The 23644-nt window shown below is 39.4% G+C and overlaps 1 protein-coding gene across 4 annotated transcripts in view; it reads left to right on the top strand.

The window, feature by feature from the left end:
* MYO18A (myosin XVIIIA) overlaps positions 1–23644 on the top strand; it is a 248957-nt gene that overhangs the window by 35297 nt on the left and 190016 nt on the right. For all 4 annotated transcript variants that reach the window (XM_075196848.1, XM_075196847.1, XM_075196845.1 and 1 more), the window contains exon 2: positions 4835–5952. In XM_075196848.1, coding sequence (XP_075052949.1) covers positions 4930–5952 — 1023 coding nt within the window. In that variant the 5' untranslated portion in view covers positions 4835–4929. The remainder of the gene's footprint in view (positions 1–4834; positions 5953–23644) is intronic.

Below are 23644 nucleotides of genomic sequence, written 5' to 3'. Positions count from 1 at the left end.
CAACAGCTATACTATTATAATAAAGTTCCTTGCATGCCCCATATTTGGACGCTCGTGGTATTTTCTCAAGCTGTATTCCAAATGGAACAAAGCATCAGAAAGCCACCATAGAAAAAGCACTGATCTCTATGCTGTGCCACATCTACTGTTTACATGGACAACGGTGATATTCGCAGCCCAGATAGGAGAAAATAATGCGGATGCCACGTGTCCACAGTTTCTTTCTTTACTTTGCTAAACTAATCATTATAAATAGAATTCAGCCTTTTGGCACACTCCGTTCTTCTTAGGAACCAACAGCTTTGAGTGTAAGTTGTGGTGTCAGTGGGACTTTTGTACTTTGACATAATTTTATTGCTGCACCTTGTATACACAGTCATCTATTATAAGCTGTTAGACATCGGCATACAATAATCTCTTCTATAAATTTCATACATTTTAATAGAGAATATGGGGTCTATTTAACAAATTGTGATGGTGCACTTAAATTAGAATCCATGCCCCGATGTGTGCCCCGCATATTTATTAAAGATGCATCGCAGCAGATATCGTGGATATCTGCTGCTTTGCATTCTGCTTCGTTTAGGGGAGTAGTCACCATTCAATAGTATGGTGACTGCTCCCTCTTGCAATCTAAAAAAATAAAAAATAGATTTTTTCGGGAACTTGTCTTGGTAATGTACGCCAGCTGAAGCTGGCGTACATTATCATTAATGAAAAGTTTCAGTGCTGGGCAGCGCATGTGTGGAGGGATCACATGATCCCTCCCTGTCATTCACACTGTCTCTCTCTGCAAACTATAATTGCCGATAGAGAACAGAGATGTTTGTGCGCATGCCCGAGGGTTTCACTTCGGGAACGAAGCAGCTGTGGTAAGTATGATTTTTACTTCACAGGAACAGCAGTTTTTCAGAACTGCTGTTCCTGTGTTGCTTTTTTAATAAATATGAGAAATAGTTCAATCCTTATCAATGCGATAAGGATTGAAAACTATTTTTCATATTTTGCAAGTGATGATAAATGTGCCCCTATGTCTGATAAGCATGAAATTATCACGAACACCAAGGCACTGTGTAAAGCTCTTGTATAGAAACATTAGCTATGTAAATGAAGGTTATAAAAGAGGAAAGACAACAAATTACTTTTTGTAGTGTTGACCACATGACCATACTTTGAGTTTTAGAGGGACTTTTTGTTTTTACCAAGTAATTTCCATTAAGCATTCAAACTTTTCATGGTATATTAAATTGCATGGTGCTGCTTTTTGAAAACATTTTCTTATTGGTGCAGAGGACACAATATAACATCCGGACTCGTGGTATTAAATGAAATTTGCTGGGAAATAAACTTTCCTGTGCAGAATGATTTCTGCTACAGAGAATAAACACTATAACCAAGAATTTTCTCTTTAATATTGCAAAACATGACAATTTTGTTTGTTCTTTGTGATATTATGTAATACTTGATCTCGAAATTCCAACATAAATCATTTAAAGAAAACATGTCCCTAGGACCCATATGATAACCTAGTGCAAAATGAATGAAATTCTTACATTAGCAGAGTTCGGATTTTCTTGGGACAATTTTTATCCAGCCGTAGAAGTCTGGGACTGGAACGAAGCGTTGGTGAAAAATCTTTATTGAGCAAGGAAACTTTGTCAGCCCATATTATTATAATAGTATTATAGCGTGCCAATGCTTCATGAGCAAGATACACCAGACCTCTTCCCAGTCCTTATGCCAAAATTATTGGATGATATGGCTTTGCTTTATCATAATACTTCATCAGAAGCAAAGCTGGGGTAAAGGAGTTTAACAGCTTATCGGCTGTTCATGAAAGACGTGTTTAGAATTTAATTGTTTTTCTCTGGCTTGTTCTATGAGTGGCGTCACTGAAAAGTCTGAAATCTCCTTGAATGAAAGTCTGATAGGGATTTTGATGCTGGCCTCAGGGTATATCTGGCAATTTGGTCTGATATTGCTGCATGTGTAGCCCCAAAACTAACGTCATGTCTGGCATCGATCCTGTCAATTGCTCGGATTAAGCTAGGTACACACTACAGGGTTTTTGTCCAATAATCAGCTCAACCAGCCGACACACGACCACTCGTTCAAAAGTCGGGTCAGTGTGTGTAGTGACACGAAGGTTGAAAGTCTGCCCAAATAGACGATTGTCGTCTCATTTGGTTGGTCGTACCGTTTAATATTTTCGTTCCAATCTCGTTTCCGCTGTGTAGTGTGTATAAACTTCCGACCGATCCACAACAGTGAGTACGAAATTACAGTCATTGCTCACAACAACATGGCTGTAAAAAGTCGCTAAAGGGACGTCCGCTCTTCCCTTTATCGTCTAAAACAAGGCTAGTGTGTATGCAGTCCATGGACCGAGCGATCGGACCATCGATCGCATGTAAAATCGATTGGCCTAAAAAGTTGGTGGAAAATTCTGTAGTGTGTACCCAGCTTTAGTATTGGGCACATTGTTATCTGGAGATGATTGCTTTCAACCTGTAAATTTGGTTATCTTCTGACCACACGAACAGTCCCCATTGATGGCAGAAACTTGTCCAGTTTGGCCACCCTTGTGTGTTGCCCAATTGTAGAGAGATCCTGTCTTGTCCCAATTTGACCAGCTTTGGACCTCATGCACACTGGCATCAAAGTGCATTGGACTACTGACTTTTTATTTACGCGAGTACTATTCAATTAGTCTTGGTATTATTTGTTTGTTGTTCTGTATTGTTTCACCCTGTATTTTCTACTGTTTTGTATTTGTACGGTGCTGCGGAAATCTTGTGGCGCCTAATAAATAAAGGATAATAATAATTAAACTGGTGTAATATTGGATCCTTTTCTTATCAATATCACCATACGTATTGAAATCAATGGCGTGTCCGCCACTAAACTTCCTGAATTATTATCTTTTATTTATAAAGCGCTGACCTACTACACAGATCTGTACACTCAGGGGCTCATGACATAACTATACAATAACATAAAATGGAAGATAAAGATGACTCTGCCCACATGAGCTGACAATCTAATAGGTGTGGGAAACATATGAAACATAAGGTAGCAGAGTAAAAGGTGTAACTGCTGGCTGGGAAAGTGCATGTGGTTATTAGGCAGCAACTTCATCAACCTCCAATCCTAAAGCAGGATCTGAATGCAAGTACATGTGCTTATTAGCCACAAGTTACTGGCATTTTAGCGTCCATTGCCCACGCACGACTAAGGTGTGCCCTACTCTTTAGGGAGGGCTGAGGTTCCGTTTTGCCACAGACATCAATAATCTCTTGAGTGACTGTCCTTCTAGTTGTGTTGACCATGCTTTGGAAGCAGTTGACTGCATATGATAAAATGCCTTTGCCTTACCCAGTGTGTGCATAGAGTAATATAAGATGAGCCTGCATTAAAAGAGCACCAGACATAACACATATTAATAACAATAATGTGTCTCCTGGCAAGAATATTGAAAATGGAATATACATGTACGAGATCTTTTTATTTGGGCATGTGGTATGCTGGATAGCACGTGTTGCAATATTGCAGGATATGTGGGGTAGATGGCCTGGTATTGCTTTATCTGTGGTGCCAAAAGGTCTTAAGACCAGAACCCCAACAAAAATTAAAAGTAAATAATTGCTACTGATCATGTCATACATGTAAATATGATCACCCAGTGTTTCTTCAGTCAGAGCCCCGGTACACGGGTAATGAGAGAATTGGGGGCATTATGGAGCAAGGCCAAGATCATTCTTGAGGCATTTTTAGTTGATTTCATGAAATTGAATCGAGCATCCTGGGTAAAAGCTTGTAAAACTCACTAAAAGAAATCCGTTTTTTTGTTTGTTTTTAAATTAAGTTTTATTAAGTATATGGGTGAGGGGGGGGGAACAGAAAAGAAAATTGGGAGCAAGGGGGTAGGGATCAGTGTTTTTTTTTTTTTGGTTTTTTTTATGTCTTTTCAATAAACTTTTCAGCACAGAGATATAAATGTAACCTTATTATGTTCCATCATTCTTAACTGATTTATCTCTGTCAGAGGAATAAGTCTTAAGGAAGTTTACATAAATATAATATAATATGCTGACTGATTGTGGTGAATCAGAAAATGATTCAGAATTTCCCTCCATGCTTCCGTATTTGTTTGACTGTATGTAACACTTCCCTAGTTTTAATGGTAGAATAAATCCATAACGATCTCTTTTATTAAAAAAATAAATAATTGCTTTTCATGTGTGACTAATGATCTATTCAGTTTTCAAAGAAGTGTCTCCATTTTCAAATTTAATTATACTTTTAGGGTAATGTTACAAAACACCAGTATTTTGTAAAATGTGGCTTTTAATTTCTTCATTATCCTCCCATTATAGTCTATGTAGATTCAGTGTTTACGGCTCCATGTGAGAGGTTTGCAGGTTTATAAAGACCTGTGTTCTGAGCCCTGCGTGCCATCAAACTTACAAATGAAGAAGATAAAAGGGGTATTCCTATTGGAGGCCCTCAGACTCTTAAGTCAACAGAAATCACAAAATCAAACATCTTATACTGTATTATTTATTCACTAAATGTCATAGAGCATCAACCTTATGAGTCCCCATTATATATACTACACTTCATACTGTTTTTTTAATGCTGTTCCTCTGCACACAAGTGTTCTGTGTGACTGCACAAATGAATTCAGCCATGCAAAGTATCAGATCTCTAAACCACATACAATAGAAATACTGTACTATTGTTATTGCTGTCTGCAACAGTCATATTCTCTAGTGTCCCTTATGTCCATGAAGTCATTCTGATTGTGTTGTGTCCTTTTTTTTTTTTCTTTTAGTGAAATATTTATCTATGAGACTCGGAGCAACACTGGAAGAAAGAATATATTGAATGCCAATAGTTCTGCACGTTGCAGCATAAATACATTCCAACATGTTTAACTTGATGAAAAAGGATAAGGACAAAGATGGAGCCAAGAAGGACAAAAAAAAGGAAAAGAAAGAGAGGATGTCGGCAGCGGAGCTAAAGAGTCTGGAAGAGATGAGTCTGCGGAGAGGATTTTTTAACCTTAATCGTTCTTCTAAAAGGGACTCAAAGGCCAAACTGGAAATCTCTAATCCTATACCTATTAAGGTAGCAAGCAGCTCTGAACTTAACCTGACTGACATTGACTCTGACAATGTCAGCAACAGGGGAAGCGTTCTCTACGATTCTGGACACCTGAGCACCGCTAGCTCCAGTGATGACTTGAAGACTGAGGAGGGCGGCTTCAAGGGTAGTGTTCTTCAAAGGGCAGCTAAATTTGGTTCCCTGGCCAAGCAGAATTCTACTGGAGTGGCACAGATGGTCAAACGATTCTCCTTCTCACAAAAGAGCAAAGACGAGAGTCTGTCTGAAACGTCTACGCCTTCTGAGCACTCTGCTGCTCCTTCACCACAGGTTGAAATCAGAGCGTTTGAAACGCAACTTGATAAACATTCTGTGCCTTCAGTACAGGTGATTCCACCAAGCAATAGTCAAAGTATTGTCAAAATCCCAGAAGTGGTGGGGAAGACATTCCCAGCTGACTTGAGGTTGCCTTCTGTACTTCCACCACAAGCACCAGTTCCTAGAGAACTGGAGCTTCAGAGAAGGAACACTGGAGATTTTGGCTTCTCCCTACGTAGGACAACCATGCTAGACAGGGCACCTGATGGCCAAGTATACAGAAGAGTTGTCCACTTTGCAGAGCCTGGTGCTGGCACTAAAGATCTTGCTTTGGGTTTAGTACCGGGTGATCGTCTGGTAGAAATAAATGGCCGTAACGTGGAGAATAAGTCTCGGGATGAAATTGTGGAGATGATCCGCCAGTCTGGAGATACAGTACGGCTGAAGGTTCAGCCCATCCCTGAATTGAGTGAACTAAGCAGGAGTTGGCTGAGGAGCAGCAAAGGGTTAAGAAAAGAGGCTTTTGATGTAAGTATTGTATGTAGCGCACTGCATTTATATGGCGGTTTGTTCACCGACATATGTTCATATTTATACAATCATTGGCTTTTGTACAGGGTTGAAGCCTGTTTGTTTTATGATGGTCACGTTCTACCACTACATAATTTTTTATGCATTTTATTTACTCATTAATGGGTAGAACTGTGTAGAAAACTGTTTACCTCTCTTTTTAGTCAAATTTCAATTACATTTGACATCAATTTGTGAAAATGAATTTGGTGACCAGTACATCCTTGTTCAGCTAGTAACTGTTCATTCTGTGATCAGATGTTTAGTTGTTCATAACCATGCAACATTTTCTCTGAGACTTTTGTACATTCTTACATGTGTTTGACTGTTGACTTTGTGTCTGATATATAGGGATGAACATGAAGTATATAACTGTGTGTCTTCAGTCTATATTTCAAGAACGCTGTTCTGTTTCTGACAGCTGTTCTAGAATGACTCTTTCTCACCTTCATTCAAGTCTGAATACCCACAGTGTCTCATTCTGTGCTTACATTACTGGTTCAAATGCAGATACATTTACACATTGAGTTGCATCAAATAGAAAAATGGACACAGTCTTATCTTATCTGTGTCTATTTTTATTTAATTTGACTGTTTAAATCATAGTCCCTGCAGGGAGTATTGATAGGTACTTGTCCAATGGTCCACTGGTTTTTGTAAAATGCATCACATAAAAGTACATTGAAGACCTGCTAGTGTGCTGATACAAATCTACATTTTTATTCCAAGTAAAAGGTTTCGGTATGGAATGTGTGCAGTTTCCCCAGCATTTGGGGGTTGTGTGCCATTTATATGCGAACGTCAGGTGGCATAAATCCATTGTAATCTGTGTTCAATTTAATTTGCTGTTTAAGATTTACTTACAGATCTGTGTGGCACTGTAGCCATGATACCCTCCATGTATATATCTATACCCTCCATGTATCTATCTATACCCTCCATGTATCTATCTATACCCTCCATGTATCTATCTATACCCTCCATGTATCTATCTATACCCTCCATGTATCTATCTATACCCTCCATGTATCTATCTATACCCTCCATGTATCTATCTATACCCTCCATGTATCTATCTATACCCTCCATGTATCTATCTATACCCTCCATGTATCTATCTATACCCTCCATGTATCTATCTATACCCTCCATGTATCTATCTATACCATCCATGTATATATCTCTGTACCTCTGGATTCTCTGTAATAACCATGCTATCTTATTCAACACAGCAAGTAGTGAGAGCTGTTAAGAGCCAGCAAGCCTCATACATGTTTTCTTTATGCAAATGTTGAAAACAAAGAAAGCCCATTGTCTTGGCATGTAGTAATGTTGTAATGTTGGATGCGCTCTCTGTTCTCCTTGTAGCAAACACAGCTGACATATAAAATCCGTTTCTGTGTAGGTTTGTTGAGAACTGGAACAGGTCTGTGTCATTTTACAATACCCAGACACAGAGCAGCTACTGCACATCACAGCTGGGAGTACAGAACAGAGACAGTGAAGGGTCTTGGGCTCAGTTCCTGACAGAACGCAGGAGATTCTGCACACAAACGTTAAAAGACGAGCAAACAGACAGAAAAAACAACAAAAAACTATTAAAAGTGTAGGGTAAAACCTTACACGTTGTCTTTGCTGTTAACTGAGTGTTTGAAATGTGATTTTGAAGCTTCCCTGCAGCATAGTCTACCATATGCTTAATGCTCCCATTGAAACAATGCACTACTGGGCGTCATAGCAATATATGCATAGGGGCATGTGATGGCATTACTCCCTCCTGAGGCCCCCCAACGTCACTCTAAATAGAGCAGAGCGGGGCCTCTTCTGAGCATGTGCGATCCAGCGCATGCACCAGGCTGCAGTGTTATTGGATTGAAAGCAGAACTGGGATATTATTGCTCCCACAATAGTTACGCCCATGAACACCATTACATTTTACCAAGTGTTAACGCTTGGGAACGCTGCAGGCAATATCAAATATTGATATAAGGCATACAGAAAGCATGCAGAAAGCATTGTGTGTGCATGTCCATTAGCTTACACTATTTTTCGAAGCCCTGGCATCAGAAAATATATTTTTTTGTCTTTGTTGAAACAATTTGATTTTAATGCCTGTTTGTCCAAACCATAAAAAGGTCATGTATCTTTAATGGAGCAGCCCATAGTGATTGTCTACACATGTATGTTTGAGAATTTCAGCAAATCGCCTACGGAAATACTAACTGATCTTGTTGGAGTACATTGCTGTAAAACCATAGGTTATTACAAAGCCATGCCATTAATTGCACCTTACTATGCTATATCTATGTAACATTGCTTGAATTGAGCTGGCCTGCAACTGCCCTATGACAAAGTGGCACATTTTTTTTGATAAACAGTGGGTTCAGAAAGATAGAATAGTCTTTATACTATAACAATGCCTAATGAACTTGTATTATTACTTAGAATGTGGCTGGCATGATGGATTTTCTGCCCTCTAAGGGACAAGATAGGAGGGGAAAGCACACTACTTCCGTGGCAGACTGGTTTTGATGGGCTGTCAGAAAACTTTCATCCATGTTGACTTGTCTCCTTTAAAGGGGGGAGTTCAGTTAGCCGCGAGGTGCCGCGGTGTTTTCAGAACAGTCCGCGGAGACACATTTTGTCAGAGTTATTTCTCAAATTTTCCGTTCATTTTCTCCTCGCATCTCTGTGACATAAGGAAAATGATTCTGGACCTTATTGACTGGCAGTGTGCTCAGCTGGTCATCGAGGCAATGTCCGGTGGCACATTGTGACTAGTTGAATTTCTCCCAAAGTGGTGCATGGAATAATAGTAAAATGTGGGGTTTACAATAAAATATCAAACATTGCTGGAAGCGCCTAAATATAGACATGATTCCAGATTTAGTAGGATGTCATATTCTCCACTTGCCACCAGTAACACAACATCTGGATGCATAGCCCTATGGCACAACCAGTGAAAAGCATGTTGTGAGAACGCTTGTTGGTCTAGTTACCACACACAGCATGTTACTATCCTGTTGGTGAGACGCTGGTCACACACAGGAAGTTCTGGTCATTAAACCCATCACCGAATGACTTGCTCTGTGGAAAGCCTGACCACACGTGTTGAACCAAGCCGCAAAGATCCGTTTGACGTTATTCACTTTTCTGATTTACAAATTTTTCTAAAAGTAAACATTTTCTTATAATAAAGCGAGGTGGTGGTTGCTCAATTTGTTCAAAAAGACTTGAAAAGACCAAATCTGCACGTGTGGCCAACATACGGTGTTTCATTTAAACTGCTGCTTTGAAGCTTGTACAATTTTCTTGTAGCAATTTGATAATAATCCTGTAAAGTAATCCTATCTGCCTGAAGGCAAATTGGCGCGTTTAAAGGATTGCTGTTTGCAGATAAGTAGGTTAAACTATATTGGGTAACTGCTTTTCCCAGAACATTTGTGTGACACTGGGCAATTTGATATTGGGCCACTGTTACCATGTGGCTACATTGTAATTGTTGTTCTATAGAAATGTTGTTTGATGAAAGGTTGAACATTCTTACAGTGACATTTGAACATAAAACATTATGAGATCCATAATATTATAGATTAACATGTCAAGACACGCGACAATATAGAAATACAAATGAGAATCAACAGCAACATAACAGGGGGAAAGCTGAAGACCTGACATGTAGATGGATATTGTTATGTGCCACCCTGGGGTACCGAAGTTTTCGTAAAAGATTTTGCTGACTTGTTAATAATGGCGGTCATGTATTCCCTACTGTATACATGCCATATTCTCTTTAGAACGGCAGTGAATGAAGGGGGAGCTTGATACTTCCAGTGTTGTAATTTTTATGGCATCTCGATAACAGTCATTGTATAATCAATATTGCACCAACATATTCTGCAGTGCACACACGCACACACACACCAATCCCAATGTAGTCTGAAGCCAGTGAATCTACCTACCTATGTATAGTGACTGTAAGAAGGAATTGAAACAACATCATCATCATCATCAACATTTATTTATATAGCGCCAGCAAATTCCATAGCTCTTTACAATTGGGAACAAACATTAATAAAACAATACTGGGTAATACATACAGACAGAGAGGTAAGAGAGCCCTGCTCGCATGCTTACAATCTATGGGACAAAACATCCAGAGGAAACCCACATGAACATAACACTATACAACTTCACGCATATAGCATCCAGGTCTAGGATTGGACCAATAGCCCCAGCGCTGCAAGGCAGCAATGCTTACCACAGTGCCACTTTTAGTAAGAAAATCTCTTATGAGAATGTATCACCACATTCAAATATTAAAAAGTAAAATGTCAGCAAATTCTTTCAGTTTTATCAATATGTTTGCTACAATTCCTTGCCCTAGTTCACTTGGCTCTTGCATGCTGTATGATGCAGCTTATACTGGATCCTGCTGTGGTATTTATGTGCTCCAGGCCTGGGGTAGAATAATGGTTACTTAGAGGCACACTCCTACATACAGCCCTGTATTAATGAATAGGGCAAGGACTCTAGTAGGCTTTGAAAACAGGAAATACCACAACAAAAGGTGCAGGAGACTGCTGAAGATTTAGTCTTCTCATTTCCCAGAATTCACTGAGACCTTTTATTATATGTAATGCAGTTCTTATTGTAGCATACTGATTGTGATGTATTGGCTGATCACCGTGATGTTATATAGGAGGAGCAAGGCGCACACGAGTGATGAATGCAGATTGCTACAATGGTTGGAGCAATAAGAGATGTGAGGAAAGGCCGCACATATCTATGTATGGACCGAATGAATGTTAAAATGTTGCTGTTCCTTTTTCTTTCTGTGGTCCCAGAATATAATAGATATATTAAAAAAAAATATGCAAAATTGTTGCATGGGGTATTGTCATCTGGTATATGAGAAAAAGGCTAACTTGTGAACTATGATGTTTATATGGTCACAAAAGTAAATGCGAATTTGGAATCTGGTCCATGAAATCTGGAAGCCTAGAGGATCTTCAACAGGACTGCTAAACCGCAGAATAGAAATTGTAGGGTTTAACTGAAGGGGTCTTCAAAAAAACAAAAAACAAAATTGCATTCGTTCTTTTTCCTGTTTACTTTAAGATTCTTATATGCCAAGGCTTCTACGTTACATAATACATTTCTTTTTCTTTCTGCCCCTTACAAGTCCGTTCGTACAACCTGACGCATTTTGTATCTTGCTGTGCCAACATTATAGACAGTTCGGGTTTTCATCTTTTGACACCAAATATTATCAGCCATGTTTCTGTGACTTTTATCAAGTCCAGAATCCATTATTCTTTTAATTTTTTCATTTACTGAGATGCAGAACAATGTGTGTATGTGAGGTGAATGTCGCCAGTAGGGTGTCTAGCACACTTATCTAGCTGAGCGAGTCTTGCTATAGCGGGGAACCAGCTGGTGTTACTGTGAAACACTGCCCAATAGCAGTTCTTTATTAGCATCTACCCAGCTTTAAAATTGTTTGTATCTAAATTTTCCAAACGTTTCCATGCAGTTCCTGCTGTTTTGAAGACCATGCTATGTTTTTATTAGTTTGGCTCACCAGGTAAGTACCTGGTGTAAGATAGCGGGGATGTCATTTTCGCTCTTACATTTAGCTGCAGTTTTAAGACAGAATAAACTGGGTAAATAAAGGAAATATTTGGTTAAACTGCCAGCACTGAGCAGTGTCCGGTCATGCTGAGCTGTTCTTATTATTGGCTTGAGCAGCGTATTTGTTTTTATTGTCTTAAGGCTCATCCTGCTCTCAGCACGCCCTCCCGTAGCAGCTCCTCCAACTCTCCACAGATGTAGATGTGTGCTATTTAGAGTAGAATAATCAGGAAGCCCTTGGCAAGCAGAGATTATAATAAAATAAGCAAGCATTGTAGAGTGGGGCTTTGTTTAGGGTGTCGTGCATTGATCTGCTTATAAGGACTCTGTTCTGGCTCCTTCATGGCCAAGTTCAAAGGGTTTTGTGACATTGTCACCTCTTTGAACCCAAATTCAGCTTTAACACAATTCCCTGCATATCTTGACAGGACATTTTGTTATGTTCTTTATGGCCTGGTTTCATGACTGCTTTTCCACATGTATTTTCCTATGTAAGATCTGTTCTGGTCTGTTGCAGTGGTGGGTTACTAAATTCCAATGAGGACAATTCCGACAAGAGTTAGAGCGACCGTAAAATGCCGATGGCTGAAATGGCAATGTGAGGACCTAGATAATGTACAACCCTTATTAAAAACACCCATTGAACACTATTAAGCCTATCGTTGTCAAGGTTAATGGTGTTTATACCAAGCAGCCCTACGCATTTTATGTTATGTTTTTTTTTAATAAAGGTTGTACATTATCTAGGCGCCGGGTCCTCGCATTGCCCCCTTAATACCGACAATGTGACTGTCGCCATTTTAAGTGAGTACAATCACACCTGTCGGCGTTCATAGCAGGCCTGTCGGAAATTTGGTGTGCCATGTTTTGGGCACGTCTGTCTTTGCTACAAGTCGGCATTTTAGTGTCGCTATAACTCTTGTCGGAATTGTAGTCATCATAATGATGACTACAACTGATTGCATTACCGATGGAACGAACACTGCGCCTGATCAGAAATAAATACTGTAACCATGGGGATCACTTAGCTGATCCACACTCCCACCCAACGTGACCTGTTCACCATTGCAGTTGTGTGGATGGAAATATTTCATTAAGATTTGGGGGGAAAAAACAAACAAAAAACACCTCATCCGTTAAGTCCAGGTAACTGCAATAGGAAAATAAGTGGGAAGTGTAAGAACAGAAGATTTGGACCTGTTGAAATGAGTGGTCATATGTAATGAGATAAACGCCAATGGATGAATAGTGTCATAGTGGAATTAAGTGGATATGTGGATCTCACAAATCAACAGGCCCTTAGATCTGTTTGTTTTCTTGGAATCTTGTAATATATGGTGTAACAACAAAATAGTAAGTGACTAAACATTCCCTGACCCAGTATTTAGGTGAGGGTGTTCTCTTCTAAAGAAATGCTAAAAATGAGAGAGGGGGGTATGAGCACAATGGGAAAGCATGCACTGACTAGTCACTATTTAATATAAATGATGGTAACCTCTTGACAGGGGTGTAACAGCATACCCTAAGGCTTTAAAGAAAATCGGCATGTGACCCTTAATAAAAAGAGGATTCATCCCTAGATAGCCCTCTGGAGACTAACATTCCTCTCCCCTGACTTGTACACTGTTTGCATTGGAGATGTTGTAGTCCTGGGTATTGTAGAGGACTTGGGTAACATAGAATTTCGATAATTTTGTATTTTTTCCATTAATGATGAGCTGATTTGTTCGCAACATGGAATCCTCTGTCTAACATTCATCCTTGTAGTTTGTTTTTTCGTAGCTGCTTTTCTCCAATGCCAGTGTGTAAATATAGCATCAGTGTTCAGGAATTTCCTTTATAAACAATTTATTGGGCAGATGTGTATTACAAAGACATGGCAACATGGGGTACATATTATTTTCCTATAAACAAATGTACTGTTTACAAATTTGAGTCAGGATAGGCTGCACCAGAGATATGCCCAAATCACACCCATTGTGGGTGCATATTACTCTGCTGGCCACGGACCTTGGTGACTGTTTGCTGGTATGCTAAAAATGGTCAGTAAAGAAAATACTCCCTAATGATTATGCATGTAGCGTCTGTGTGTGTGCATTTTAGTATGATTGTGTTAGCATTGTCATTTCTCTAGGTTTCAACAGGACAGTCTAGTGTTGGCAAGCTCTGGTTGATCTGTCCCTCGCACTCAATTGGTAGTCCATTTTTATTTCCGCTTACTTAACCGGTAAGTTCAGTAATGGTCTCTCGATCTCTGCTCCCATCCTACACTAAAGTAATTTGGGGCTAGATTTACTAAACTGCGGGTTTGAAAAAGTGGAGATGTTGCCTATAGCAACCAATCATATTCTAGCTGTCATTTATTTAGTTCATTCTACAAAATGACAGCTAGAATCTGATTGGTTGCCATAGGCAACATCTCCACTTTTTCAAACCCGCAGCTTAGTAAATATACCCCTTGGTAGTTTCACATTTTTAACGAGGTCTTATCGGAAAGACATGAAGAACTATTGTGGTGCTACAAACTAGCTTTGCCACTGCTGCCTATAACAAGCAGGGTCCAGAACAAACAGCCTTTCTGTACGTTTTCTTTTAATATTTTTTATAAATATATTTGTACCTCTGCATATGGGGAAACTTTGAAAAACAACGTTGGCGTGCCTGTAACGAAATACAGAAATAGCTTTGTGGATTCCCATTTCCGTAGCGTTGCTCTATCTGCTACTTAGGGTGGTTTTGTCTGGAAAACATCTTGCAGGTTTTTCTAAAATAAATAAAGCCAGGAGTATCTTTCTGCCATTAATCTTCCTGGCAAGTGCATGTGGTGAACACCTGTTACTGTCATTGATTACCATCTATAGTATCTGTCACCTGACTCGTCTGTTGTGTCAATAAAGTACTAGCTTCATCATCCTCCAAATACTGTGGTATCTCTAGACAGGATAAACAATATAAAGCTGATTACAGATCTGTCTCAACATGATTTGCACAATTCATCCAACATTTCTTGTGTGCAGTGATGACCTACTTTATGTTATTATGAATGTCATTTTCAGAAAAAAAGAGCAAATGGTTTAAGAGCTTTAAAGTGTGTGTGGGGATATATATCCATGGCGAGATGATGATTATGGGTTTATATCATTCTGACTGAACTGATTTGTGTTATTGGGGTTGGTTGGTTCATCTGGAGTCGGTATGATGAATTATCAGCCACAAACTCCAATGGAATGTTGTGTGTCAAAGCACTGAGACTTGAACTAGTAGTAGTTTCATAGAACAGGTTAAGTTTTAGCTTCATCATTGTTTGAAAGACACCACAAAAGTCAGCAGCATCGGACAGTCAAAGTTACAAATCATACAAAATACGCACTTAAAACGTAAATGCAGACGAGAGGGTAGAGAGGTTTCAGTATAATGTCCTTTTTATTGTTACTCTACTGGTGTGATGTAATTGCTAGTAAAAAGACACCTTCTGAAATGATTTTTTAACGATCTACTAACAGGGACGTCTTTTCCTTTTTAAGGTACATCTTCACAACCGTCTACGTTTGTTATGTTCCAAATGGAAATCATTATGAGATAATATCCATGGAAACCGCGCAGCATAGAGATCTATTCGGTTTTTGGATGTTAATACCAGAAAGTTTACACACCATAGCCTCTGCTCTACATATTTAATTGCTGGGCGTATGGACAGCATATTCGGCACAATGGCTCTCTAACCTGTACCAATTCTTTATCCTCAGCAATTTTCTCATGTTGATTTCCTTTTGGAACATAACAAAAAAGACTCTTGTATGGGTGAGCCCTTCATGTACCAATTAATACACAGAATTGGAAGTTTTCAGATATGATCTCTGAAGTTAAAAGACATTGTTAAATATTAACCTAAAATTCTATGTACCTCTGTTAAATGAAGCAAACTACCATCTTCCCATTCTTTTATAGGCTACTGAAGCTCCTCCTTGTGTGGGAGGGGCTTCAGCAGTCTATTGGGAACCAAGCGTGCCAAAAAAAACCCTGAGCTTGCAGTCTCATTTGAGCTGCTGTAACATTACCGATATTACCCCAGTTCTAAGAATCAACCGCTCCCCTAAGTGCATTTCTGCAGAAGAAGCCTGGCTGTATAGTTACAACCAGCATCCTAGCATGGCAGATGCAAAGGTGTACACATTATTAATGTTATATATTGGGGTTATTAGCTCATTAAACCACTGCAATGCCTGAATGACTACAAATGACATTAGTGTGCATCAAAACATTCCATGAATAAAGGGCTTGTTCAGATGAATGAAGTAACAAAATGAATAAACCATAATAAATGACCATCAGTTGGATCTATGCGATCTACACAGACAACAATGAAATACATGACAAGCATAATGCAGACTTTTGTTTGGACCAATTGCTTGTAAATTGATGGGCTGTATTCTTGTAAATCTATTTATTCCACAAAAAAAAGTGATTCTCCACTTCAATAACCCTTTAAATTTTTATAATTACCATTTTACATTATTTTTTTCAGCAGTAGTAAAAAATGAAGACCAAGAGAACAGGTAACGCATGGTTGTGTCCATAAGAATATGAGTTCAGCTAACCTGCTTCTCCTGTGTGTGAGCAGTGTTTGTAAGGAATGTCTACACCCCTCACTAATTGCTGAATGCATGTTCGCTCATCACCGAGTGATTCCCGAGTCACCACTGTTGTCTGACAAGTTTGTGAAATGTGGTTTTCTGAATCGCACATATCTGTCTAAGCATGTAGGTAGAGGTCACATATGTGATTACACTCCAATGTGGTCTGTTCTGCAAATTGGGTCATTGTGAAGGGATCCTCACTAGCAAAGGGGGTCTGATGGGAAAGACCTCCACAAAGTAAATAATTGAAAAAAACACTTTTAATGAAGTGCACTTCGCTTTTAAAGAGATACTTACATGGGCACAACTTCAATACAGTAGAAAGGATTTAGCTGTGAATTCTGTGGTGTAGTCATCTGAGTGCTGGTTCAATCTAGGAGGGAATTTCATCATGTTATTCTACATAAACTGAAATGTTCTGCTCTGAAGAAGGTGTAATTTGGGTAGTGGATGACCAGAAGAGGGCCATACTTGTGTTATAACTGCGTTGAAGGGCCAAATACAATAATAATAATAGTAAAAAAAAATACATACAGTGAAGTCTATCGAGGTTGTCAGGGATGGTGAAAGACAAAAATAGTATAGTAGAAAAATATATATATATATATATAATTATAATATAATTTGAATGTCAAGTGGATTCATTATAGGTAATTTAGTAATCGACCTTCCAGAACTGGTAATTTACAAAAATTAATCTTTGAATATTTACGGCTGATTTTGCCTCGTTTTGCACCTATCTTTATTGCAAAGTTATTACTTTTTTCCTATTATTTCCTATATTATGATTGGAAGGTAACTGTTGAAAATCCTAATCAAATTCTGCAGTCTGTTCCAAACTAACAATAATCTTCGGCATGATGATGATCAGACAGATCACAGTAACCATTGCACAATGCTATAGAGCTGTTAGACCTTTCTTACACAAATGAAATCCTAATATTTGGTGCATTCCTCAAATGTTTTATTGCTTGTAATAAACCTCTGACCTAGATGACCTGTTGTGTTCCTAGCCATATGCACACTATTTATATTCCTAAAGACCGGCTGTATATCTAAACTGTACAGATAACGCACTGGTCTTAGTGGGATAAAATGTCCTTCTCGGCAGTTTTTTGGGTCACGTTTGCTAGAAAGATGCAGGATGATTAGAAAGGATAATTCTTTACTGGGGAATACTGGTTCCTCCAGACAACATTTTTCTACATTATAGGGCTGTGAACAGTACATAGCTGATAGACGGTAGGTAGTGGAGGGAAGTCACCTGTTTATTTTGGGACAATTTACAATAATTCCTGTAAGAGACTGATAGGAAAATATCACAGAACAAGTCTGACCTGTTCCAGAGGGTTTTAATATGTTGCGGGCTCTGTGCATAGGTAAATATTTTACAAGGCTGACCTGTGGGATTCATATGTACTTCCTCTAATACCTATTTTTAGAAGATATTTGCTAAGCTTTCAACCATGCAAAGCATGTGAAGTCACCATAATGAAGCAGGTTGCTTGGCTAAGTGCTGTCTGTTCTGGGAATGTGTGTTAATGCACATAGATTTACGTAGATGAAATGTTGAGATAAACAGAATAGCATCTTCCCATGTCTGCAGTTTAAATGGAGCAGGAGCTGCTGGAGAACATGAAGGTTTATTGACCTGTGTCCCCCAGTGCATTATTCCGAATCCATTGTCTTTCCATCAGTTTCTGTAGTTTGTTTTGTCAGCATTGTAAAGGTGATCTTACCATTAAACCCCAAAACTCTGGCTCTCAGATCTGAACCTGAAGGTTAAATACAAAGTCCAGGGTTAACCTGACATTGTACAATTCTCTTGTTCTACCTCCTCACTCTATTACGGGCATCTGAAGCTTCTCCTATATCTTTATTATAGTGTCCTAATCTGATCTGAAGCAGGTAAACAACGTAGACTGTAATCACTGGCTGCACCTCTTTGTATAAATCCACCATTTGTAGTAAGCCAGATACAGTCATGTTCTTTTCTACCTTCTTCTGACCCAACTGTATACTGAGCATTCAGCTGGCACGATCTGCAAATGTTTAATTAGAATATAATTGTTGCAGTAGCATTATAGCAGAGGTGAGAAGCCTGAATGTTCAATGAATACTCTGCTAGTTATGCTGTAGCTAACGCTCTGCTACCATCACCCCTGTAATCTGGGAAAAGCAGAAACATAGTAGCATGTAGGGTCTCTGCTTGTTAGGATGGAAGATATACGTGGGCTGAAAAAAAATAGTGGCCCTCATTTAGAGTTTGGAGCAAATTCAGATATGACGCACCTTGTCAAATCTATGTTGCATTGTATTGGAGGGGGCAAATTTAAAATGTGCACATAGCTTTAGGCTTGTGAGTGGGGTAGATTAATAACTCAATTTTTGATAAGAAATATGCATTTTGCACCCCCCAGCTGCACATTTGTGGGACAGTGCATTACTAGACACAATCTAACTAATTTAGTAGAAACTTTCAAATACAAAAGTGCTACAATAATAATAAATACAGTTCCAATGTTTTCTCGCTCTCATGTTTATTTTTGAAGCCTTTAGTGAGGCTTAATATAGGAGACCTTCAGGAGAAAATGTAGAAGTTTAAATGAATGATGGGATTGCATACTTCCCAACCTGTAAGTCCCTGGTAGTAGGACAGGGGGCGGGACCATGTCTTGATGGGGGCGCAGCCCCACCCACAGAAGACAGCGCTAGGCTGCCCATTAGCTATCTCCTTCCCCCCATCATACCCATCGGTGGGACAAACGTGTCCTGAAGCTGGACAGCGGGACAGAGCCCTAAATTCAGCACTGTCCCACTGCAATCAGGACAGTTGGGAGGTATGGGGTTGGCCCTAAAGTGGTGGCATGACTTTGTAAGATGGACATGGTGGAAACAGTAAAAATGTCACATCAGAGTATCTGCCAAGTGGCAAATTTAGGCCCATATTGGTGTAATGTTTCTGAAGACCAGGATAAGGTTGTGCACCTTGATAATGAAGCACTGTGGGCTCTCGTTGTCTTTGGTAAGAGCCCAATGGCTGATTTTTTTAAACTGTTATTTTCTCAGTCAGTAAGCAGTAAGCAGTGGGCCCCCCTTCCTCCCCACACACACTCATGTTAATACAAACCTATGTATACATTAAGGTTTTGTGTAGAGAACTCCTGTATGTATACTGAATAAGCAAACAATCTGCATTATTCATTTTTTCAATTCTTATCTCCAGTCAAAAAGAGCCTGTGAATTATTATTACCTTTTACACTGAAACAGATAGCTCATGCCTCAAATAAATCAATATATGTAGTCCATCTCCCTTCCCTGTTCAGTACAATAGATCTTGGAAGACAACCATATCTATTACTAGGTTCCTAGTTTTGTGGAACAAAGTTGCTGCATTCATCAGTGCAGTTACCCCTTAGTGCTACAGAGAGACATAGACAAAATTTGTTTCTACCATAGGGCAGCAGAAAATCAATTTTTAAAAAATTGAATTGATCATGTTATTATTAAGTATATGCATTGGAATAAACAATGTGGTCAACTCATTAAAGACAAAGGAGCATTCTTTCCTGTGACGGTAACTGAGGGCGCATAGAAGGGACTTGGCTAACTGCATTCTTGTGACTTCATGGCCAGGGCAGAAGTTTCCTCCTGTTACGGGATTTGACTCCTGGGAAATCCCTAGTTACACTCTAGAGGAGGTGGCATCAAGGACAGGAAGGGAAAAGTGACTCTTTGAAGAATGTGAACGCCGCAGCTTGTTTTCTCCACATACATTCCCTGGCTGGGACGTCCATTCTTCCTTTGCTGAAGTGTTCTTCCTGATGTCGTCAGCGCAGGATCAGATGAATGGTGTCTGAGTAGTGTGGGTGTTCACTTCAACTAATGCCGTAAATGCTTATTTATAATGTTAACGCAGCTTTAATTGCTATGTCACTAGTCCATGTTATCGGGGATAATGAGAGATTAATCACCTAACAAAAGCTGCACACACCCAAAAGAGTGACAAGTAGACAGTTCTTGCAAAGGTATCATGCAAACCTCCTGATGAAGATTGTCTGGGTATAGGTGTGGTTCTTTGCAAAGGAAATTATGACCTGATTACATGTCAATTGCTATGGATGTAATAGGCTATTATGTCTTTGGGATGGATGTGAATACCTTTTTTTTTTTTGTTTGAGTGTACAGCTTATAAATAAGTTTACCGCACAGAAAATCCCAGGCGAAAACTAAATCTGATGTGAGTGACCAACAGTCTCAGTGCAGCACTGTGCAATTGGTGGAGCTATGTAAATAAACAATAATACAAATAATAAAATAATAGAAATGATTTAAATCTGTTGACAACTATGCCATATTGCTGATTTCTAATGGGACAAATTACATAGTCTATAGATTGCAATGTAACAATGCCCCAGCATGCAAATTATATTTGAAAATATTAGACTGTAATACCAGTTGGCCAGCAGAGCAGTGATTACACCGTATTTGTTTAACGTGTGTGTGTGCCAGTGGTTTAGATACCATGTGCACAGTTGAGTATAATTAGAGGAAGGCTGCTGCGGGTCCTGTAGAATGCAGTCTGGCTACATTCCAGGATCAGATAGTAATCATGTATGGTGGTGTATGAGTGTGACCCAGCAGCCTCCAGCTCACCCAGTCAGACCAGTGCAGGGCTTGTGTGCATGACTGTACAAGCCAGTGGTCTCTTCCACCCTTCTGTGTCTGCTACAGACAGTCATGGTGTATGAGTGTAACCCAGCAGCCTCCAGCTCACCCAGTCAGACCAGTGGAGGGCTTGTGTGTACAAGCCAGTGGTCTCTTCTACCCTTCTGTGTCTGCTACAGACAGTCATGCATTCCTACCACTCAACCAACATCAATAAATGAGTCTACAGACCTAAAAGTGCCAGGTTTGGACATTAAATGATATGTAAATAGTATAGTATTTTTTTTTATGTTCTAACCTCAACCTATTCAACAGTCTTACAGAGACAGCCTCAGTAGAGCTTACAGGCTGATGTCCCTACCACAGGCACACAACACACCCATGTGCTTGGGCTAATTTACTTAGAAGCTAGTGATCCCGCCAGTATCTCTTAGGGTCATGTGATAAAGACCTAATAGACCGCCACGCTAAGCATCACTGTGTTATCCTTTGTGCTATCCAGCAACATATTATCACAGTGTAGTAAAATAAGGAGACAAAGTGAATGTACAATACGACAGAACATGGCCCTGCCTGCTGGTGCTTACAGTATAAAGGAGCAAGTTTTTTTATTTGTGCTGTATACTATCCACATATCTCTCGTGTACTCACTAGCTACTGAACTAGGCATATAAGAGAGACGATGTCGTAAGAGGATTTTATAAAAAATATATTCTGTACATACCGTATTTATTGGTGTCTAATGTTCAAGGCCTAGTTGCAAAATCCCCCCCCCCCCCCCCGACTTGTGTATAGGGTAACAGAGCACTTAAAATGTGTACTAGATTGTCTGGTATGTATTATCCTATAGAGAACAGTATATAAAGGTGCGTTCCATCACATAACCGCCTACAGTATGTGTGAGTGAGTTCTCTGTACAGCGCTGCGGAATTAGTGGCGCTATAAAAATAAATGGTAATAATAATACAGTATAATAAAATCAGTTTGTAATGTTATAGAAGAGTTTGGGCAAGCATCAGTCACACTTGTCAGGTAATGCTACTGTGCTTCTTGTACACCTGTTTTTGTGCTGTTATATAGGACAACAAGGACGCCTAATTCTGTTGTTGTTTTACCTTAGCAGCTCACTTCTATTGAACACAAGTCAAGGACTGAATTTGTTTTGTCCATGTGTATTACTGAACTTTGGTAAAAAAAAATATTCCTCTTGGTTCATCTTCATGTACTTTCATTCACCTCTGTTCCAACCTCCATGCCCACATCTTGTGCCCCTTTTCTAGTGAGATGGTAAGCAGTCCTGAGCAGGGATCATCACAGTTTTTATATTGGTTTGTTTATGTACGTAATGTGTGTGTTTTACAAATTGTGCTGTGATACATAAATTACTGGTACTTACACGGAATAATGAGATGTAATTTGCTTTTAAGGATTAGCTGCTTTGGCAGTTAGTTCAACCCGTATTTTGAAACGGACAGGAGATCTGAGAAACAGAACTGTGTTTTTTTTGGTTTTTTTTATCCAAACAATCCAAAGGTCACGAAGTTAAATTAAGGCTGAAAACCTAAGGTCCTTGATCCCGGAGGAGACGCCTGTTGCCAAAATATTCTCAGATTAAGCAGGGAAACAGCTTTGGAATGCAGCATTTTTACTCGGTCAGATCTTGTTCTGTTAGAAGTTGACATCTGAAAATTACTTCTATAAATGTAAACGCATAAAAATGCACATTTACATAGCAGTTTGTTTGCCGAGATGTGTGTCCTGCCTAGGGAAGGAAGTAATCCCAATGGAGAATCAAGTTTAGATTTAATAATGCTATTTTAATGTACTCTTGATTGGAGCCAGACTGATGGTATTGTGACACTAGCAAACTATTTATCATGGAATGTTGTTTTTGTCATTGAAGATACTGTGAACTGTGGTTACCACTTTGTTGTAGTGAAAGTTCTCTCAGGCCCATCACAGAAACTGCTGCAGTAACTGAACACTAATCAATCACCATAAAAGATGTGCTATGATTTTTTTTTTTTTACTGTAGACTGCAAAGAAGTTTCTTCCATAGATACTTGTGCCGCCAATTTGAACTCTTCATCATCATCGTCATCATCATCATTTATTTATATAGCGCCACTTATTCCGCAACGCTGTACAGAGAACTCACTCACATCAGTCCCTGCCCCATTGGCGCTTACAGTCTAAATTCCCTAACACACGCACACACAGACGAGAGAGAGACTAGGGTCAATTTTGATAGCAGCGAATTAACTTACCAGTGTGTGTGAGGAAACCGGAGCACACGGAGGAAACCCACGCAAACATGGGGAGAACATACAAACTTCATGGTCGGGAATTGAACTCATGACCCCAGCGTTGTGAGACAGAAGTACTAATCACTTAGCCACCGTGCTGCTTCATGACCGTGGAAGGCTGGCAGGGTGACATGGGCAAATGCCTCCTGGGCCACTCTTGTTGAACACACGAGGGTTGGCCTTTTTAGTTGCTACATAGTGAACGTCACCGCTTAATGTCAAAACAAGGTTACAGGATTGGAAATGTTCCTAAATTTAATTATGTTGTATGAGGCTATAACTGCTGAACTATTATGGCCAACTAAAAATCCTTCCCACAATAGCCTTTCATTATAAACATGGTAATACCCAGTACCACTTACCTTTGTTGTCCCTGGACCAAACCCTACCTCCAGTGATCCGCG

The sequence above is a fragment of the Mixophyes fleayi genome, chromosome 2 (genome assembly GCF_038048845.1).
Source record: "Mixophyes fleayi isolate aMixFle1 chromosome 2, aMixFle1.hap1, whole genome shotgun sequence".
In the NCBI taxonomy this organism is placed as follows: domain Eukaryota; kingdom Metazoa; phylum Chordata; class Amphibia; order Anura; family Limnodynastidae; genus Mixophyes; species Mixophyes fleayi.
Note: the sequence above shows the minus strand (reverse complement) of the source record. Positions and strands in the feature narration are given on the sequence as shown.